General features: G+C 46.2%; 3 protein-coding genes and 1 long non-coding RNA gene across 12 annotated transcripts in view; 3 read left to right on the forward strand and 1 right to left on the reverse strand.

Moving 5' to 3' along the window:
- Nucleotides 1-777, forward strand: part of mark4b (MAP/microtubule affinity-regulating kinase 4b) — a 32,061-nt gene extending 31,284 nt beyond the window's left edge. The window contains exon 16 of one of the 4 annotated variants that reach the window (XM_061826886.1): nucleotides 185-777. In XM_061826886.1, the coding sequence (XP_061682870.1) occupies nucleotides 185-518 (334 nt within the window). In that variant the 3' untranslated portion in view covers nucleotides 519-777. The remainder of the gene's footprint in view (nucleotides 1-184) is intronic. The other 3 variants (XM_061826884.1, XM_061826887.1, XM_061826888.1) reach the window with 3 other exon arrangements.
- A 2,379-nt stretch (nucleotides 778-3,156) lies between these two features.
- Nucleotides 3,157-13,849, forward strand: LOC133504300 (uncharacterized). The gene is made up of 2 exons (XR_009795930.1): nucleotides 3,157-3,942; nucleotides 13,324-13,849. It is a non-coding gene; the product is annotated as an uncharacterized LOC133504300 (long non-coding RNA).
- Nucleotides 4,516-11,784, reverse strand: ckmb (creatine kinase, muscle b). 2 transcript variants are annotated; one of them, XM_061826410.1, is made up of 9 exons: nucleotides 10,050-11,784; nucleotides 9,040-9,152; nucleotides 7,893-7,989; nucleotides 7,657-7,811; nucleotides 6,855-6,987; nucleotides 5,564-5,735; nucleotides 5,362-5,485; nucleotides 5,031-5,220; nucleotides 4,516-4,942 (listed from the first exon to the last, which is right to left on the reverse strand). In XM_061826410.1, exons 2-9 carry the CDS (start codon nucleotides 9,130-9,132, stop codon nucleotides 4,764-4,766), a joined length of 1,143 nt encoding a protein of 380 aa, XP_061682394.1. In that variant the 5' UTR covers nucleotides 9,133-9,152; nucleotides 10,050-11,784; the 3' UTR covers nucleotides 4,516-4,763. The 2 variants fall into 2 exon arrangements, with proteins under 2 accessions (XP_061682394.1, XP_061682393.1); XM_061826409.1 differs by having other exon boundaries at nucleotides 10,054-11,783.
- Nucleotides 13,850-15,058: 1,209 nt separating the features above from the next.
- klc3 (kinesin light chain 3) lies at nucleotides 15,059-21,278 on the forward strand. 5 transcript variants are annotated; one of them, XM_061826404.1, is made up of 14 exons: nucleotides 15,118-15,136; nucleotides 15,232-15,327; nucleotides 16,371-16,623; nucleotides 16,718-16,783; nucleotides 16,863-17,024; nucleotides 17,885-17,960; nucleotides 18,038-18,275; nucleotides 18,353-18,440; nucleotides 18,519-18,620; nucleotides 18,710-18,883; nucleotides 18,964-19,063; nucleotides 20,156-20,333; nucleotides 20,543-20,603; nucleotides 20,675-21,278. In XM_061826404.1, exons 3-14 carry the CDS (start codon nucleotides 16,408-16,410, stop codon nucleotides 20,753-20,755), a joined length of 1,542 nt encoding a protein of 513 aa, XP_061682388.1. In that variant the 5' UTR covers nucleotides 15,118-15,136; nucleotides 15,232-15,327; nucleotides 16,371-16,407; the 3' UTR covers nucleotides 20,756-21,278. The 5 variants fall into 5 exon arrangements, with proteins under 5 accessions (XP_061682391.1, XP_061682389.1, XP_061682390.1 ...); XM_061826407.1 differs by having other exon boundaries at nucleotides 15,059-15,611; XM_061826405.1 differs by having other exon boundaries at nucleotides 15,059-15,611; nucleotides 16,381-16,623.
- The last annotated feature ends 140 nt before the right edge of the window (nucleotides 21,279-21,418 follow it).

The raw sequence follows: 21,418 nt of genomic DNA on the forward strand, positions 1-21,418 counted from the left end.
GCTGCGTAGCGCCGCGTCCTCGGCCTTGGTCAGTATATGAGCAAATGCTTTTGTTTGTAGAGGTACTTTCTCGGAATGCAACGAATATGTGACGTTAATCCATTTTTCTTGTTTCTTTCTTTCCCTCCATGACACAAATGCTCACTGGGCCAACCCGCGTTCGCCCCACCCCTCCGCGGCGCAGTCGCCATCTATCTGGGCATCAGAAAACGTCCGAGCCCCGGACCCCCCGATGCGGCTGGGATGTGAGGGTGCGCAGCCCCCGCGACCCGGCCGAGGTGGTCCTGGCTCTGCGGGAGGCGGCCCAGGGCTGCGGCTGCCAAGTGCACCTGGCCGGCCCCTTCCTGCTGTCCTGCACGCACGGAGCGGCCGGCGCCCGCGTGGCCTTCGAGGCCGAAGTGTGCCAGCTGCCCGGGGGGCCGGCGCAGAGCAGCGGCGTGCGCTTCAAGCGCCTCTGGGGGGCGCCGCTCGCCTTCAGGGACATCGCCACCAAAGTGTCCAAGGAGCTGGAGCTCTGAGGGCCGCGGCGGCGGAGGGGGGGGGGGGTGGGGGTTGGGCCTCGTTCTGTGCGCCACCTTGAACTGCTGTAAACAAAAAAAAAAAAAACAGAACACGATTTGATTTCATCACATTTGACTGATCAGCTACCAACAAGTGTTAGGACCACATTCAAAACAACAACAACAAACTTGTTATTACACAACCGCAAACAAAACCTCAACCTTAGGTGACTAAAGTCCGATTTTTCGGCGGACGTCGGGGTGGGGGGCGGGAATCTCATGATTATTTAAAAAAAAAAAAAAAAAAAGTTGAGTAGTGTCAAGAAAAATGAATTTTAGGAAAGAAAAACAAGTCGTCTTGTTTTTTTTATTGATTGCGTTTTGCAAAATTCTTCAGAATGTCAAATTTCAAAGTTTTTTTTTTAATCATTGGATAAAATTTGAAAATAGTCCTTGTTTTGAGAAAAACAAAATTTCACTGGAGGGAAAATAAAATTGGAATTTTTTTTTTTTTTCCCCAAGAAAAAAGTTCATTTGCTCTAATAAAGTCGAGTTTTTAGGAGGGGAAAGTCATGGATGTCAAAGAATTCCCATTTGGAGTGCGTTTTTTTTTTTTTTTTTTTTTTAAATTAAAATTGTACTTTAAAAAAAAATCCTCCAAAAAATGGCAACTTTATCCTCATTTCTTTTTCCCCAACACGAAAAACACAATTATGTAAGAGGCGGCGCAGTTCACGAATGGTTCACACACCCGCCTCACAATACCGAGGACTCTGGTTCGAATCCAGCCTCGCCTATGTGGACTTTGCATACCCTCCTGGTGCTTACGTGGCTTTTCACCGGGTGGGCACTCTGCTTTCCTCCCACATCTCAAAAAAAAATTTCTGCACGTTGGCATATGAGGGTGAATGTTTTGTCTACGTGCCCTGCGATTGGCTGGCGACCAGTTCAGGGTGTGGCCCGCCTCTTGGCCGAAGAAAGCTGGGATAGGCTCCAGCATGCTCGCCCCCCCTAGTGAGGATAAGCGGATGGATACTTAATGTAAGGTCCCACATGTTTTGTTTCAATGTGGCCCTAATACTTGTTCATAATTAGGTATGATTTTTTTTTTTAAATTTGAAATAGATTTGTCATCATTCCTTTGTGAAGCGCTGCAATTTGTGGTCACCTTGATCAACTTTCTCGATCGAAAGCACGGACAGATGGCAAACGTTGCGCGTAGCAGATGTCACGTGCTGACGTAGCTTCCGGAGGGCACCCAACGTTCATTCACTTCTTGAACTTCTTCTGCAGTTCTACTCTCACCACCCTTGCAAATACTTTCCTTTTTTTTTGCCAAGTTGGGATGTATTTGTGGGTTCACGCTCGCACACCTTTGGCCATCTAGAATCGCAATGTTGGCATTAAATTAGAATTTTACAAATATAAAAAGTTTGGGGTTTTTTGTGTGTGTGTGTGTGTTCAAAATTGTATTCCATCACACCAAGCGTCCAATTGGACTTTAATGATGTATTTGTAAAAAAAAAAAAAAAAAAAAAAATGCCTTTCACTTCCTTTGATCGCAACGTAATGCTGTTTAACATTAAAACTAAATATTGGATGTCATTTTCTTTCATTGTCTTAACGCGAGCGGCCACCAAACTTTTTTTTTTTTTTTTTTTAATTGGCTCTGTTGTGGCTCATTAAACATGTTAAATAGGAATTTTTAAAAAATTGTCCCAGGATTCCTGAATTCCAAACGGGTCACAAAAATTTCTCCTGCTTATCTGCGTCACTTGCGAAGATATCCACTTATGGCTGAGTTTGCGCAGTCGACATCAAAGTGACGGTTGCGTCTTTTACGCGGTTGGCAAGCAATGAGAAGAGAAGGGGAAAAATTGACAAAGGGGATACAAAACTGTCAAAACAGGAGTAGCCGTCAAGATGGGGCTTTGCTCAGGCATGAGAATTTTCCGCCGATTTGCAGAAGCTGAGTTTTTTTCAGCTGAAAATGTCCTTTTTGTGAAAGTGTAAATCAGTTGAGAAAATTGGGCTTGGGGGCTTGGGGGGTGCAGCTTGACACGGGGCGAGGCCCCCCAGGATCTATCGGCAACCCTCGTCGTGAAATTAGTCCTGATCTAAAAAAAGCGTGGATGGATCATTGGCCATCAAAACTGAACTGCATGCCGACCTGTGCGTCCCCCTTAATCGCCAGTTTCGTGGCTGTGAGAAAACATTCCACAGGTAAAATTTGTAAAAAGGTGTTTTCATTTTCTGATGATCTTAATTCACTTGAACAAAGTTTTTTTTTTTTTTTTTTTTTTTCCCCCCAGTTGTTGTTGTTGACCGTTCACTCTCTGCTTCACATTTACAGGCCGACGGTTTTTTTGCAATAAAACAATGTCAGTATTTCCCCAAACTTCATTTGTGGATAAGCAAGAAAACACATTTTCTCTGAAATATTTGCTGAATTTCATAATACAGAACTCTGCAAATTGAATTTGATTTTCAAATGCGAGGAAACAAGTTTCAGTTTTCTGACTGAAAGAAGGTGTCCCAGAGACAACAAATGAACAACGCGTTGAGCATGTATTTTTCACATTGCGAGTCGTTATTTCCAAAAATATATCGAACTGATTGACTTTGATGTTTTTATGACAAAAAATGCTTAGTTTTTTTTTGCTATGTTTTGATGATAGTGCTTCACAGCGTATTTTGGGAAAAGTTAACGTCACGGAAATTGGGGCCTCGGTAATATGCAAGGTTTCTTGCTCGTCATGGTGTTCTCCGTCTTTCCTTTGCACTTCACCTTTTCTGGCTTACTAAGTCGAATTAAAAATCCTTCATGGTATCAGAACTGAAAAAAGGTCAAGCTCACACGACCAGTTTTAATTCTCCATGCCAAACTTTGGGAAATAGCCCACCATAATCCAACCTGTAAATGACGTCCTCCACGCGTTTTGGGAGTACCAAAATGGCGGCCAACTGGTTTCAAACAATGCGCTGTCCAGTCTTTTTTTTTTTTTTTTAATTAAAAGCTCAGTAAAATTCGTCGCAGCTGCGATCGCGGAAAACGCCATTGCTATCCGTTTGCATTAAATTATGTGTTTATAATAACGGCGACGTTCCGATTTCCGGCAGCATTTTGGCGGTATTGTCACTCCGGTGTTAACGTTTCTTAGCGAAGCATTTTGTTTACTACGACGTTGATATCATTTATAGACATACCTACGCGTAATTTATCGAAAAGATGAAGATCGTGCCAGGGAAATTGATAAAAACCGCGGGGTAAAAAAAAAAAAAAAAAAGATGAGCATGGCTTGAAAAAAGTGGAACCGTGCAGATTGCAACGAAAAAATGGATCAATATGTCTAACCGAAGAACTCATACGAAAAGTGGACGTTCACGGCAAAGTGCTGTGCACTTATCCAGCAGCAGATCCAAACCAGGAAACGCTACTTTGGTAAGTTGGACGTAAATTTCTCAAATATTATATAATTGACAACTTTGACAACACGATTAGGCCTATCTGTAGCATTGGGCCTGTTGATCACGCATTTTTATCGCTCACTTTTATATTTCATGATCTCTTTTTTTTTTTTTTAATATACAAACAAATTACTTGTGTGCTTATTTCTGAAGTATAACCTTTAACTGCAGTAGCCCATTTGATAGAAATTTCACTCAGTCTACATTTTTATGTCTGAAGTTTGGCAAAATTATTTTGGTTGTTTGGACTCATATTTTAAGTTTTCCAAACGTTATGATTGCCCTGTAGTTACGCTGTTCGAAGTAACCAAAAGTCACCATTTAACAGTGTGTTTTATATAAAAAAGGAAAAAAAAATCGTGCCCAAAGGCAGACATTTTCAGTGTTTTTCCGAATTGGTCATTCTCATCCCTGTTTTCTGGATGCTATTATGACAAAATCAAAGAGGATGTTGATGGAAGATGACATGGAAAAAGATGGCGACCCCAAATATTCAGTGAACAGAAAAGATAAATCAAGACAAAGCTTTTTTTTTTTTTTTGTTTTCATGGGGCTTTTGTTTTATTTGTCCAGTTTTAATTTACAACCAGAGAAATAGTGAGTGGATGGATTGATCCCAGGATGTCAAAGAGGAGAAAGAAAGGAGGGTACTGATATTGCCCAAGGACAAACCGGCTTCATTTTGATTTTTATATATATATATATATATATATATATATATATATTAAAAAAAAAAAAAAAAAAACAACAACAACAGCAAAGACAAGTCGCCGCGGCGGTCGTTGGTCTTTGCGTTTACTTCTGGGCGGGGATCATGCCGTCGATGGACTCGCCCTTCTCCAGCTTCTTCTCCATCTCCACCATCAGCTTGACGCCGTCCACCACCATCTGAACCTGCTGCACCTCGGAGGAGCCCAGACGGTCGGCGTTGGAGATGTCGAACACGCCGCCCACGGAGGCCGTGTCCACGCCACCTGGCGGGGGGGGGGGGGGGGTGGAAGAATTGGTTTCACGCCAGGTCGACCGACGCGCAGAAAAGCCGAGCCAAAGGCAGGCGCGTACCTGTGCCGCGCTTCTGCAGGCGCAGTCTGGTGAGGATCTCCTCGAACTTGGCGTGCGTGCTGAGCTTGGGCAGCTTGACGTGGACGCCGCCGCGCAGGCCGGTGCCCAGGTTGGAGGGGCACGTGAGGATGTAGCCCAGGTGCTCGTTCCACATGAAGCCGTGGTTGTGCTTCTTGAAGATCGCCTCGATCTGAGCACGCCGGGGACAGACCGTCGCTCGTTTTGTTACGATCGCCCGACCGGCTACGTCACGTATCAACGGAGCCGTCGTGGCTTCGGCCGAGTAGGCGAGAGAAAGGAAGTGATTCGGCGTCAGCGGTTTTGGGTTTACCTTCTGCAGACCCACGCAGAAGCGTCTGAAGACTTCCTTCATGTTGCCCCCCTTCTGCATGGAGATGACGCGCAGGTGGTCCTCCTCGTTCACCCACACCAGGAAGGTCTTGTTGTCGTTGTGCCTTTTTGGATTTTAAGGGCTGGGTGATTTTTCACGCCGCATCGCGAGACAAAACGGCGAGCGATTCGGCAGCGCTCACCAAATGCCCCTCGCGTCGGGCCAGTCGCGGGCCATGCCGGCGCACGTCAGCAGCGGCGACACGGGCTTGTCAAACAGGAAGTGGTCGGCGATCAGCTGCTCCTGCTCGGCGTCGGTCATGCCGTCCAGGGGGTAGTACTTGCCCTTGAACTCGCCCTCCAGGCTGGCCAAGGCTGCGTGGCGGAAGAACACCGTTAGCGTTGGCGTAAGATTTTTCACACGTTTCATTTCAAAATACATGAAATATATTTGAAGATAAGTGTTGAAAACACGCAGAGATCGCGCTGCATTGTTGAGCATGTTTTTGTGCGGAAATTCCTGATTCTGTGCGCGGGGCTAAAGCCGCAGTGATGTCACGGGGGTGGGAGGGGGGGGGGCGCGCCGTGTACTTTTTCCGTCTATGTGAGTACAAAGTGACATCATTTCATTTAGCTGCTCAGTTGCGAGTTAGCATTCTTAGCTTCCAATGGTGGTGTTTCTTTCGGCTTGTCCCTTTCGGGGTCGCCACAGCGTGTCATCTCAGATGAACGCATATATATGTTTGGCACAATTTTTACGCCGGATGCCCTCCCTGACGCAACCCTTCTCAGGGAGTGGAGGCCCCGGTGGGATACGAACCCACAACCTCTGGTTTACCAAACCAGTGCTCTAACCACTGAGCTACGGGGCATTCTTAGCTTCCAATAACCGTTCCAATCTCTCGTTAGCAAGCTAACGACGGATGCGCCCGAAAACGTATGCCTCGATTTCCAGAACCGCTCGGTAACATTTTTTTTTAAGCTCCCGAACATCAACACCACCGCTCGAGTCTGTAGTACGCATTCACGATCGATAGTTTTGTCAACTTTCACGAGAGAGACGACGTGACTTTGTGGGCAACTCGATACTAGCGGACGGGGCAGTCCCGTACTATCTAACTACCGGAATTTCCTCGTACTGTCCCGGTGCGGTCAAGCGGCATTTTGGGCTGTGACACCCCCCCCCCCCCCCCCAACGACGAGGGCAACCTGAACTTTCTTTTACGATTTTAGACCACGATAAGCACGCAATCTCCATATTGAGCCCCCTAATGTATGCCATCACCCCCTCAGTATGCTCGATTCCTATTAGCACACCCGAGGGGGCGGAGAACTGAGAGATGGCCCTAATTCAAGTTTTGAAACGTGAGTTTATATATTTAGAGGGATTTTTGTTTTTAATGTATTAATTCAAGTTTGGCGGGCTTTTTGGTCCCGTTCCTAAACTTCCCATTTGATCAGTTGGGCTTGATGTTATTGCGCGGCGCTCGTCACCCTCAATGGACAGCTTCTGGATGCCTCTGCGCTCTCCGCGGCTGTTGTGCGGCGGCAGCGTGAAGCCTTTGATGCTGCGGCCGGTCCGAACGCGGCTGGACAGGACGTAGTTGGGGTCCAGGTCGTCGCCGCCCTGCGGGAACAACAACGGTCGGCAATCAAATGGAATCTTTCGTGGAAGTACAAAGTGACATTGTCTGGTGTGGCTGTTCAGATCTAGGCAAAACATAGGGAAGGCTATTGAACCAGTTTCAAGTATTCCCTTCCTTTCAAATGTCGATGCCCGCCCGCTTTTAACATTTTTGTGCCGGTCGCGTTGAACTTTAAGTTTAACTTCAAACAAAAATTCTATGGGGAAGTGTCGGCGGGGTTTGTGGCTAGCTATGTTTACTTGTCCTAAAATCCCGATTTTTTTTCCAGTTCTCATGGGAGAAGATATTGCTGAAATGCATACATTCCTCATTTCGATGCCGTCCCCCCCAAGCCTGTTGTTAATTCTCAAAAGACTTTTAAACTGATCTAGAGAGTCTCCGGTTGGTCTAAAAAGTCTTTTTGGCAGAAATAAAGTCTGCAGCGGCTCGTCTGCAAAGTCTGTCTCGCGATTTTTTCCGAAGGTCTAAAAAGAATTTGAAGATGTCCTGGTTGGTTTCAAAAAGTCTCAAAAGACTTCAGTTAATGTCAAAAGTCAGTAAGAAATCAGAGTTTTTGTTTTTGCAGTTCTCTTAACAAGTTGATTTTTCTTCAATCAAGTCTTCCTCGTTTCCCGATTTTGTAAGCGTAACGACTGGGAAGACGAACTCGCCTTCAGGTTCTCGAAGTTCAGGTCGGTCTTGTGCTTGTCGTTGGGTCCGTATCCGTTGTGACGGTCGGAGATGACGGGGTCCAGCAGGTCCTTGAAGACCTCGTAGCACTCCTCGTCGCCGGCCACGCAGCCCACCGTCATGATGAAGGGGTGTCCTGGGGGGGGGGGGGGGGGGGCGAGCTCGACGACTTCTCTTTTTTTCAACCGGGGCGCAAGACGTCGGGAGCGCGGCTTACCGGGGTTGTCCACGCCGGTCTGGATCACGTCATCCAGGGTGAAACCGCTGGGGGTGGACTTGCCCCTCAGCTTGGCGTAGATCTCCTTGGTCAGAACCTGCACGGACGAAGACGAAGTGACTAGAAACGCCCACGGGGGTACACGAAAATTCCACGGTGTTGCGTGAAAATCGACGCCAATTATAATTCAGTTATGAAATCATTGGAATATTTTCATTTAGTTTTTTAGTATACTTACACTTTTGTACATGATTGAAATATTTTTTCATTCGCTCTTTTTCTGTCCCCCATAAAATTGCAAATAATTCATGTATATAATACTGAACCATGCACGTGTTTTGTAAATTAAAGTTATGCTAAGACAAAAAGCCGCTGTCGGTGTTATTAAAGCGATCCCAAAAACCAGTCGCTTTCGAGGAACTCCTCAAATATCTTTTTCATTTTGAATTATATTTTGTCCTACAATTGTAAAGACGTTTTGACGAGTAGCATCGATGCTCTGAAATGGTTTCAACAAACGCGCATCCCCTGTGAGCTAAAAACGTTGCAGCCGTCTAGCTATCATCAAGCTAATTGCGTTGGCCATGGCTAGACCTGTGAAAATATCCATTTTTCCTATTTTTGGGAATCTTTTTAACTGTGTCACTCAAATCAACACAACGCCGTTACTCATTATCAAAGTAAGATGGAGTCTTTCTTATTTTGTGATATAGCTCGGCTAGCATAACAGCTAACACAACTAGCATACACCTGACCCAAAACTCATAACGTTAGCTATTATTTGCAACTCTCTCACTGTGAAGTAATACAAAAATGTAATCAGCATTCAATTGAAACGTAACTTTAAAATTGGTATTCATTTGTTTCCAGCTATGTTTATGGAATTCTGTTTTTCAAGTGCCTGAGAAGCCCAAAGATAGTGAACACAGACAAATGTGTCACATGAGAAATAACATATGATAAAAAGGTGAGTGGTGTAGCAGTGCAAAACATATACACAGCCAATGAATTTTTCCAAAATGTTGATGCCTAAATTGTCCTCCAATTGCAGAATGAGCCTCCGACTCAACTGCAACACAAGCGCATTGAAGATGGCTAATTTTCATCCAATATGCATAATGTTATGTCGTGTGTGCGCGCGTGTCACCTTGGACATGTGGTTGTTGTGCTGGGACAGGTCGGGAAATTCGTCGTCCGCCGAGAACTTCATCTTGTAGTCGTTGTGGCAATTTTTGGCCATGGCTGCGATTGCTGCTCCAACTGGAACGCGTTATGACCACACGTACAGTATAGTAAGAATTATGATATTGATGACATTCGTCCAGTTTTGCGAGCGCTTGTCGACGAATCGTTTTGTCAATATCTGCGAACTTCTGTTTGTGCGTCTCCTTTCTGATTGGTGGATCCCATTTAAAGCTTTTTCAAAAAGTCAAAGGTCGCTCTCACTCCATCAATGTCTTTCTCAGCTGTGCCGTTGACCCCCACCCCTACCCAGAAGGGTTATTTATAGTCTGGAAGCCCCCCCCAGCTCCCGCAGGGGCACTAAAAAGGAAAGGCAGCGCGTGCAAGTGCATCTGTCGCATCTCATTGCGACATTTTTCCTGTCCTTGAGCCCGAAATCGGAAATTTTACTGATAATTGTTCACTTGTCCAGATTGGAAAAAGAGCTCATTTTTGCAAATGTTTTTTACTTGAATTTCTAAAAAATATTATAATAACTTGCAAAAATATTGTGTGTACTGTCAAGCATGCAAATAATTAAAAGGTAATAACATATTACTATTCTGATTTTCATACTTTTTTTCTTTTTAGCAACTTAAAAATGTTCATGCTAATTTGAATTTATCATTGAATCCAAATATAAAACTAGATTTAATAGTTTGATTTATAACCAGTGGGAAGATTTTCCGTTTTTCTGTTGACGTTTGGTTTCCGTCAAAACTTGCATTCGGTCCAAACCTCAAAGCGAATCAAGCAAAAAAATCACATTTGCGGACTTGACGCCTGCTCATTCGGAACGCGTACCGAGTTGTTGTCAGTTTTGGATTTTTGCCTCAACTTTGCACGTGCGGTTCTCCAAAATTCTCTGAAATGAATCCAAATGCGATATTTGCCTTTTTCCAGGACAAAGACGCGACTCAAATTGACATCGTTTACCTACTCAGGAGGAAAGAAAGACGTAACCGATCCCGGGATCAGATCCTGTCCACCGAATGTAGGGGTTGCCCGAGTGCGCCAGGTGTTGGACGCCGACTTTTATAGCGCCGCCTCCCCCGCCGTGATTGGGCGGCGTTGCAAAAGGCCACGAGGAAACGGTGGGAGGGGCGACAGCTGCAGAGAGAACGCCGAGACCTTTCACCTCGCCGTCGGCGGGCCCGGCGTGAACCGCTGAAGCTCTTCTCACGCGACAGACTGCAGTGGGGCAAAAATCGCGCGAGTTCTCCCGCTTCAAAACACGAGAGAGGCCTTTCGTTGACGTCATAGACAAACTGTACCTCACCTACCAGGGACAAAATATCCAGAAAATTGAAATCAATCTCATTTTTTTTTTTTTTTTTTTTCCCCCAAGAATTTATCGGCAATTGAAGGTAGAAAATGAGGATCTGGTCACCTACAAACAAGGTTTCTGGCTCTCTCTGACCCGTAAGGTCTTCTTTGGGAGGTTCTTCTGTCCAAAGGACGCCAGAAACAAAATTGTAGACCTGCACCAGGTCGGGAAGACAAGTCGCGGGAGACGTACTGTACAAGACCACGGAAAATGTCCCTCGATCCGGGACCTCGCCTAAGACCTCACCTTGTGGGGTCAAAATGATCACAAGAACCCCAGAATCGCACATGGGGGGCCTGCAGAGATTTGGGACCATTTCGAGGTCCCGGCGCCACCGATCAATCGGTTCCAAATTTTGAATGCGTGAGCCGAACTAATTCAGTTTTGTTCGTGATGAAATGAACTTTCAACCGCTTTGTGTCAAAATGTTTGTTTCACGCCGCTTTGTGTCCTTCTTTCGGCTTCTTGCCGTGGAACAAAGCCAAAATTATTTCCTGAGGATCATCAGCCCGATATCATCACTCGGCGAGATCCGACGCCAGCTTCTCGAGCCTTGGAGCGCGTCGGGGGTCACCTCGAATTCTCCTCTCGCTTTGCTACCGATGCTGTCAAAACTTGACGAGCGTCGTGAGCAGCGGCCTCCCTCCTCCGCCTGAAGCTTATTAAATTTCATTCCGACTTTGCAAACAAGTTGGACACGTCACTCGTGATCGTGTACAAAATCTGCAAGTAAAACATTTTTTTTTTTTTTTTAAATAGTTTACGAGTCGCGTGCGTCATAGTAGAAGATCTGCGTGTGTGGTATTGTGCTTCACATGAGCGTCAGGTGTCCCGTCCCTTGCTCCAAACCCCTCCCGGCCGGACTCGGGTTTCACCGAAACGGGCCTCGCCTCGCCGCGCTTTCCCAAATTAAATGCGACGGCTCGTTGCCATGACGACACGGAGCATTCGCCCACGCGAGCGACTTTTCAATCTAATATGTACGGAGCGGCGGCGACCGTTTCACGCCGCCTTTTATAACACGATCAATACGCCCGAGGTCATGCGTGCGTTCCCTTGCTCGTGGGCTTGCGTGGCAGAGATCCAGTTTCCCACTTTAGATGGCCACCGGATCCCCATCCACCCCCACGGAACACAAACGCACACCCGCTCGACACCCCCCCGCAGCGCCGCAGCTGCCCACAAGGTCACTTATATAAGCGGCGTCAATCACGGCCTCACGTTCGTCGACACAACATGACGGCAAACAGCGTTGTTGACGATACACAATATCAATGTTGTGCAGAGTGATGGACTGCCGCGTGTATACACGTTTTTTTTTTTTTTTTGTATGCGTGTGTCGTAATACATTGAATCGTCATTTGAAAAGTGCATTTTGCGTTCCCTCGGGTTGTTTCTGAGTGATATTAAAATGTCTTTGATGATTACAAAGCTTTTTGTGTGATATGGGGGGGGGGGTTGAGGAAGGGGGTGAATATTTGTTTTATGCCGCTGTCGTACCCAACCTTATCATACAATACGTGCAGTATTAATACACGCAGCATAAACGTACAATATACACAAATGCAAGTGCTTAAGTTGTGTGAAAAGTTGTCGTTCAGGAGAGTGTACTTAAATATTGTGTTGTTTTGTACATTTTTTTTTGTTTGTTTTCTACTGGCATTTGAGTTTTTATAAATACATCATTATGGGTATGGACAGCTCGCTAACTGTTGTAACTGTGTTGGATTCGTGCTGATGTCAAGTTTTTAAATGTTGGGGGGGGGGGGTCGGTAAACATGTTGGAAAACTGGAGATATGCCTATGTAGGAAAAAAAAAAGTTATGACGTAGAATTCAAGGTCATTTGAACAAATGTGTTATTTCCAGGGTGGCACAGGTGGATCAGTTGTAAAGTGTTGGCCTCACAGTTCAGAGGATCTGGGTTCGATCCTGGCCCCGCCTGTGCGGAGTTTGCACGTTCTCCCCGTGCCTGCAAGTGCGGCTTTTCTCCGGGTGGGCACTCCGCTTTCCTCGCCCATCCCAAAAACATGCGACATTCTTTGGACACTCGAAATTGCCCGTAGGTGTGATTGCGAGTGGGACTGTTTGTCTCCATGTGCTTTGCAACTGGCTGGCGACCAGTTCAGGGTGCGCCCCGCCTCCTGCCCGTCGACAGCTGGGATCGGCTCCGGCGCTCCCCGCGACCTTTGTGAGGATAAGCGGCTAAGAAAATGGATGGATGTTATTTCCCAAGCGTGCGTCAAACTCGCTGGCCTTTCAAATTAGTCAGTATCCTTTAAGATCAGTTTCAAAAAATTTGGGTGACCCCCCCACAGTGAAGGTTCAGGTGGGGCAGGGTAACATTTCGAGTTCGTGTCACCTCACATGTTTACTTGCCTACCATTTTTTTACGACGTATTTGATGGTCATTGGGCTGCAGCGGTCACGCGAGGTATTTCGATGTCGTCACGTACCGCCGCTCTCTTTCCCAGCTTTATCTTCTCCTTGTTTTTCCACGATTAAAGTTGTGTCGTGGATTTTTTTGTTTTGTTTTCATGATCATGAAACACAAACCGATCAAGTCACACCACCGCGACTTTTGACCTCCGGCGCCTATTTTAGTGCAGCTTCCCGCGCCAGCCCCCCCGATTGGATTGCGCCAACTCAGCTGTCCCTGGGTCTGGTTTGCCCCCAGCCCCCCAACAAACACACACTCAATACATAAAGTAAATACTCATAAATGCACACACACGTGTAAATCAGCTGTTCACTTGTTAGATCTCGATTCTCACGGTACAGTAGAGTGTCGAACAGGCAGGCATACTGTCACTTAAACGTGCATGCGTGTGTGTGGGGGTCGTGTCGGGGTGAAAAGGTTCAAATGTCGTGTGGCCTTTTTCAGAAAGCCGCCAAAGCGCCGTCGGCGGCCTCCAAGATGGCGTCCCGGGTCTGGAAGAAGGAACGTGAGGCGACGGGCACACTAGTGTCGGTTTCAGGAAGGTTTGAAATCGCTGTTAATGTTATTTTCACACCATCTCCTTTTCCTTTCGGCTTGTCCCAACATGCATCAAGCTTCCCTGGCAGCTCCGCCCTCATCCCCCTTCTACCGATCGGCGATGAAAGTCGTCCGGATTTTCACAAAAAGTCCTGATCCGGCGACTGGAATGGCCGTACTGACTGCACGACAACGTGGAGCGGTGCAAGCGACCGCCTTATACGGTCGCCACCTCGCAGCGTGTAACACGCGCGCAACCGCACTCCAATATTACTTGAACATTAATCTCCTCACATTCTTCAGTGGATTGGCCGTCACTAAATGCGTCTAAGTAACAATAATAATTTATTCAAACTCAAAAAGTTCTATTTGATTGAAATGTGACTCGATTGTAGCAATGTTGGGCCTTGGAGAATTAAATTATGGAGCTTCATATATTTTTTTATTGATTTATTCAACCTGATTCTTTTAATACAAACACACACAATAATATGGACTGAATGATTTGAATATTTGTATTTTAATATTTAATTCCCTTCTTTTTCAAATGAATGAATAATTACCATTTTTAACCATTTCAATTTGAATGTATGTCACTTAACTACTAACTACAAAGAAAGTAACCAACACATTCGATAGAATTGAGCACTATTTTTGGAGCTGTCTAATGACTTTTTATCTATGTACTTTAAAAATTCATTGTTATAATAGAATATATACATATATTCATGCCTCTGTTTTCTCTTCTGCTTATCACAGCAGACTTTGGGCACAAATTAATTTTCCTTATTACTCAATATATGTTGTTAATTCAGTGGCACGGTGGATCAGATGGAAAGCGTTGGCCTCACAGTTCTGAGGTTCTGGCCCCGCCTGTGCGGAGTTTGCACGTTCTCCTCCGTGCCTGCAAGTGTGGCTTTTCTGCGGGTGGGCACTCACTCCGCTTTCCTCCCACATCCCAAAAACACGAGACACTGAATTGCCCCAAGGTGTGATCGTTGAGTGCGACCGTTTGCCTCCATGTGCTTTGCGACTGGCTGGCGACCAGTTCAGGGTGTACCCCGCCCACCTCCTGCCCGTTAACAGCTGGGATAGGCTCCCGTGAGCCTCCTGAGGATAAGCGGCTCGGAAAATGGATGGATATTAATAATTCTGATATGGTTTCAAATCGATTTCTAAGACATTTCGAGTGTATCTGAAATCGGAGCGACGTGTAAGTTATCTTTTGTTTTGTTCATTTTTGCCTTTTGGGAAGACAAAGCGCAACGTTGTCATCTCGTCGTTTCCCGGCGTGCCCAGCTAAGCTGTCACGAAGCCAAAATGTAGTATTATTTTTTTTCTGACATTTGTGATCCTCGACAACGGCATCCAGGTGACGTCGACTCGCCGCGGTGGATGCTGGGAAAAATTTGGATCAGATAAGCTCCCGGGCCGCGTCAAGTCACAAAGAAAGGGAAGAATCACAGGAAGTGGAGTAAGACAAACATATTGGTCATTTTAAGATTCAATTTGAAATTCTGCTTATGATATATCATTTGAAATCGTTATTGAGGTTTATGACGTAAAAGAAATCTTCCATTACGGTCTCTGTAGTGTGTGTGTGTGTTCAGACGCGCTAGTTTAGCTTTTATTTTTCTGAAGTCGTATTCCTAAGCGGAAGTCAGGGTCAGCTGCCGTTAGCATGGATGCTACGAGCGTCTGTCGGCGGAGGAGGCAGCAGGTGGATCATTTGCACTTTTGGTTATGTTTTTCCAACTTTTTCAAAACATCGAGCTTCTCGGCAACACCTTAATCGAGCGAAAATGTCCCACGAAGCATAAATTGGATTGACATCGGTGCGAAAAGAGCGCTCGCCGGCCCGCAGAGCACAACGCAGACGAGATCCCGGCCGGCGGAGCGTCGACTTAGCAGGTAAGCTAAAAATAACTTTTAGTGGGAGCGGAAACAAAGCAGCAGCCTGCGTCTCTGTCGTCGAGCCCACAAACCTTCCCCGTCGTTGCGTAGTCCGCAGCAAACGTCACTCGGTTTGTTCTCGGGAAGCCGCACAAAGTGACCACTTTGGAAGACGATTTGAATTTTCGCTTGCTTGCTTGCGGGCCTTTTTTTGGCAGGAACTTTTCCTTCCTTCCATCCGTGAAAATGAAATTTCAGACGGGCAACATTTGCTAAGCACTTCATTGCAGAGATCGTTTTAGGTACGCGCGTGTCCTTTTTGCAATTCAAACGTTTCGATGTCGCATACTCATTCAAATAATGTTCAACTGTTTAAAACTCACAATGTTTTTCAACAGTATTTTTTGGTATCATATAACCAGAATAGGCTATTTTTGAATACCAGTATAATAATAATATCTAACTTTTTGAAAATGATCCTCTAAAAAAAATATATCATTTTTGTCTTTTAAACTTGAAAATGTTTACTTACGATAGTGCGAGATCTCGTACAACAAGATGTTTATTTTTTTTTACATTTTAAAATATTCCAATAAACTGTCCATTTGACTTTTATACATCAAACAGATTTGATATCTTGCCAAATTCCAATGGTTGATAAAAGTGTATGCTGAAAAGGGACAAGTAGAATTTTTTTTCATTTAAATTGTAAGAATGTGTCAGTTTCATGTCATTCAATGCAATATCTTGTGACCTTTGAACTATTTGCTTGATACCTTTTAATATAGGTCATGTTTTAATTATTAGCGAGCCGTGAAAAAAAATGGCTGGACTTTGATGTCAAAATGTAAGGATTATGTTTAATTTTTTTGCTTTTTAATCTCCTGTGATGTGTGGAACAACAAAGAACTTTTTTGTTAAGACTATCCGACAACGTTTAGAGAGCATGTTTAGTTTCGCACCTCGTACAGCTCAATAATGACAGTAATAATAATCATTTTTAAGTGACCGTAAAACTTTTTTAACTTTTTTTTTTTTTTTTGGGGGGGGGGGGGGGGGAGGGAGAGAAAGAAGAGGAAGACCCGCCGGCGTGGGGCCATGTTGTCGGCGGAGGAGATCCTCTGCAGCACCCGGCAGGTGATCGCCGGACTGGAGGCGCTCCGAGGAGAGAACCGCAGCCTCCTGGAGAGCCTGCAGGGGGCGGCCCAGAGCCCCGAAGTTGCGATGGAGGGGGGCGGAAGCGTGGAGCTCGAGAAGAGGGGCATCGTACGACAGTCGCTGGAAAGGATTGAGCTGGGGCTCAGTGAAGCGCAGGTAAAAAAAAAAGTACAACAAGTCGCTGGTCTTCAAGGGGACATTTTGCGAGAATAAAAACAAGTCACGGCAACTTTGGACGTTCCGCCGTCAGGTGATGATGGCGCTGTCGGCTCATCTGAGTTCCCTGGAGGCCGAGAAGCAGAAGCTGCGAGCTCAGGTGAGAACGGAGAGTCCGAAGAAGAAGAGGACGAGCGGCGGCGGCGGCGGCGTCCCATTTGTTTGCCGACCCGTTTCAGGTGCGCCGCCTGTGTCAGGAGAACCAGTGGCTGCGCGACGAGCTGGCGGGCGCCCAGCAGCGCCTGCAGGAGCGAGAGCAGGACGTGGTCGCGCTGGAGGAGCACAACCGACATCTGCAGTTCATGGCCTCCATGCGCAAGTACGACCAGGAGGAGGCGCCGGTGAGACGACCGGCGCGCGTGCTTTGCCTTTTTTTGAAAATTCGGACTCCTGCAAATACCTCCTATTTTTCGTCACTTTTCCATGTTGTCTTTGTTCCTGGTGATTTTTCAAGTGACAGTACTTGCAAAATGTTTTATTTTCAACCATAATCTGTTAGTTCAGTTAAAATCTTAAATCCCGATTCGTGTATTAACTCCAGATGAATTACAGAATTTATATTGACCACACGGGCGGCACGGTGGATCAGCTGGAAAGCGTTGGCCTCACAGTTCTGAGGTCCCGGGTTTGATCCCGGCCGGACCCGCCTACGTGGAGTTTGTATGTTCTCCCTGTGCCTTGTCTGGCTTTTCTCCGGGTGGGGCACTTTGGTTTCCTCCCACATCCTAAAAACATGCGACATTAATTGGAGACACTGAATTGCCCCAAGGTGTGATTGTGAGTGCCCTGCGATTGGCTGGTGACCAGTCCAGGGTGTGGCCCGCCTCCTGCCCGATGACAGCTGGGATAGGCTCCGGCGACCCTTGTGAGGATAAGCGATTAAGAAAACGGATGGATGTTGACCGCGCACGCTGCTTTTCTTTCTTCTGCAAATGGCGTCCAGGTTGCTTCTCAAATTTTTTTCTTCCGGGAGGAAGGAAAAAAAAATTGGTGACGCCCCACAAATATGAAATTGTATATAAACAATAATCTGAACCTTATAAACATTTATGAAAGTACAAAAGAAAGCTTAATTTACAATAAAGTATCAAATGATTAATTTTGTTAATCCTGTTCTTCAGGGTTTTGCACCCCCACCCCCGGCATCCCAACGTGAGCCGCCTCGGCTCAGTGATTAATTCCCGATATGTTATATTTCTAGGATGACAAGAGCGCATCTTCCAACAAAAAGCCGCAGGATGACCTTTTTCCCGCCGAGGACGAGGAATCCTCACAAAGTACCGCACGCACGCACGCACGCACACACACGCGTACGCACACAAGAATGCGTCCGACCCGATATCCTGTGTGTCAGCGTCGACGTCGCCGCACCACCACCACAGCAGTGCGGCGGCGGCGGCCCAGCAGGGCGGCTACGAGATTCCCGCCCGCCTCCGGACCCTCCACAACCTGGTGATCCAGTACGCCTCGCAGGGGCGCTACGAGGTCGCCGTGCCCCTCTGCAAGCAGGCCCTGGAGGACTTGGAGAAGTCGTCGGGCCACACCCACCCCGACGTGGCCACCATGCTCAACATTCTGGCGCTGGTCTACAGGTGGGACTCGTTTTTACAGACGCGGCAATGAAATCTTTCCCCAAAAATGTTTTTGTCTTTCGTTGTTGTCCGTTTAGAGACCAAAACAAATACAAAGAAGCCGCCAACCTGCTGAACGACGCCTTGGCCATCAGGGAGAAAACATTGGGAGCGGACCACCCGGCTGTAAGCGGGACACAAACGCACACGTCGCGCGTCACGACCTTGGGACACACGTGCGTGTGCGTGCGTGCGTGTGTACAGGTGGCGGCCACGCTCAACAACCTGGCGGTTCTGTACGGGAAGCGGGGCAAATACACGGAGGCCGAGCCGCTGTGCAAGCGAGCGCTGCAGATCCGAGAGAAGGTGACGCGCAAAAGTCCTGACCGATAAATTGGACTTTACGTATGAAATGATGCATTAACAGCAGCGAGCGGCCCGGTATTTCACACCAGGTTCTGGGCACGGAACACCCCGACGTGGCCAAGCAGCTCAACAACTTGGCGCTGCTGTGCCAGAACCAGGGCAAGTACCAGGAGGTGGAGCTCTACTACGAGCGGGCGCTGCACATCTACCAGAGCAAGCTGGGACCCGACGACGCCAACGTGGCCAAGACCAAAAACAACCTGGTGAGCCGAGCGACCCGGAAGTGAAGTTGAGGCGGCGCCGCCGCTCGCCCTCCCTCACCTCCTTCCTCACCTCCCGTTAGGCTTCCTGTTACCTCAAGCAGGGCAAATACCGCCAGGCGGAGGCGCTCTACAAAGAGATTCTCACCAGGGCCCACCAGAAGGAGTTCGGATCCGTGGAAGGTAAGCGGAAACCCCGACCCTGACGTTACCGGGACGACGGGCAAATAAGATGTACGAGCCATTTAAAAAAAAAAAAAAAAAAAAAAATTCGTCACATAGAAGCACTTCAAATTCGGAGAATTTAATACTACTATAGTACAATAGTTTTGCATTTTTGTCCTTTTTTTTTTTTTTTTTGGAAAATTGATTTTCCACCTAATTTATGGTCATATACCATATATTTGTATTTTTTTAAATCAAATATATTTGATTATTCTTTGTTTCATCAAATACAGTGATGCCTCGGTTCTCGACCGCAATCCGTTCCAGAAGTGATTTGTTTGAAAACTGAATCGATGTTTCCCATTACAATGAATGGAAAAGGAAATAATGCGTTCCAAGCCTAAAAAATTGGGCTTTTTAAAGCATTTTTTTTAGTTTTTCATGATAATAAACTGCATCGTAGAAATACATGTATAGTTTAAGTTATTTTCTATAATAATTTAAGAAATTTTTTTTTTTCTTAAAATGTATGCTTTAGTAGTAGCGTGCACTAGGCTTGGAGTGCTTTGCCGTATCTGTAGCGACTCGGCCATTGTAAACCTTTTTTTTATTTACAAAAATGCAGAATAATTTTAAACAAGCAACTTCTTTGGAGCCATGATTGGGGGTTCATACGGTCGACCTCCATAAGAAGAAAAACAAGTCACTACCGGGACACGTCTGTGTACGCAGGCTGCGTTCTACACAAGAAGAAAAGTGCGGGGGGGCGTTCGAATTGACAACAACAAAGCGTGTCGTGGGTCAGCTGTTCTGCCTGCGCGAATATTCCGGGTTTTGTCGGGGGCATTCGAGTACCAATGTGTTTGTTTGAAAACAGCAGCAAAAAAAAAAAAATCTCTAAATTTTCATTCAAAAACCGATTTGTTTGAAAACGGGCGACATTTGAGTATCGAGGCTGTACTGTACTTTTTTCCATGTAAAATAAAAATATGGTTTTCTAGCTTACATTGTGCCTTGTGTTTTATTCAGCAAAATGTTTTATTTTTATTTGTACATATTTCTTCACACAACAACACGCCAACCACTATTTTGTTCCGTCCATCCTCCCAGGCGACAGCCAGCCCAGCTGGTCGGGCGGCGGAAGCGACCAATCATCGCAGCGGGACGGGCCGCTGAGGCGGAGCGGCTCCTTCACCAAACTGCGAGAGTCCATACGGAGGAGCAGCGAGAAGCTGGTGCGCAAGCTGAAGGGCGTCGGCGTGGATGACGCCGCCCCGAGGAACGCTGGGTAAAGGAACCCTTCAACACGGCATCGTGAGCTCGTTCTTTCTTGAAATCATCCCGCTGTATTCAGCCGCTACTTCCCGTATTTTATCACGCGCTCTTCGTGCGTGCGAGGCCGTCGTTGCGCCTCGCCACGCCAGATTGTTCACAAGTCGGGAAAATACACTCCATATAATGTGAACGTAGCCAAAAGTGAACAAAAGTTGTTTGTAGGATGAAGAGAGCCAACTCGCTGAACGTGCTCAACGTCGGCCAAAGTCAGGACACCGGTCAGGTGAGCAAATGCCGCCGTCCCCAACGGGAAGTCAAAAGTCCCTAACAAGGAAGTTTGGTTTTGTGGCTCAGTTGCGCAGTCTGACGGACCACCGAGAACTCAGCTCCAGCACGCAGAGCCTAAACCGGCGAGGATCGTTCGGGACCAGTTAACCGGACATTTGTCTTCTGTTACCGTTTTTATTATTAGAAATATTATCGTTTGGGTCGTTTGGTGACAGGCTGACATTTGGAAAGCCTCAAAAGTCAAACATCTACAAATCAACCAAAACAACAACAACAACAACGGCAGACCACATCAAAGCTTTGTTCAACTATTTGCGCTTCAGCTTTCTTAAAGCAAGCGTGTATTGTGTTGCCACCTAGTGGCCTGGCATGTATGTTACACTGTCTTTGGGGATCATTTCAGGTAAAGTGATTTCCTTAACTTATTGTCAATCGTATGTTTTGAACGTGATGCACTTAACGCGTCAGACATTCCGGTGATGATTTGTGCAGTTTTGCCTTTGAATGAAAATGTATTTTCATCACTTATCCCCTCCATTGTTTGTTGTTTACGTGCAACGGCGGTGACGTTTTTCCCCGCATTGCTGTCGGGACCGACTTCATCTCTTGGAAGCTTATTGCACATTTGAAACTGTGGCAACTAACCTGAAAATAAAACAGTGGAAGTATATATTTTGACATGATAAAAGTTGGAATGGGTCAGATTTTTGAAATTATGTCTACATCAACAATGTTTTTTTTTTCTACTATAATACAACACTTTGCTTTTTTACAACCTCGATTGTTGATTTGGCTGAGGTGGAAAATGTT

Source organism: Syngnathoides biaculeatus, chromosome 8 (assembly GCF_019802595.1).
Source record: "Syngnathoides biaculeatus isolate LvHL_M chromosome 8, ASM1980259v1, whole genome shotgun sequence".
NCBI lineage: Eukaryota > Metazoa > Chordata > Actinopteri > Syngnathiformes > Syngnathidae > Syngnathoides > Syngnathoides biaculeatus.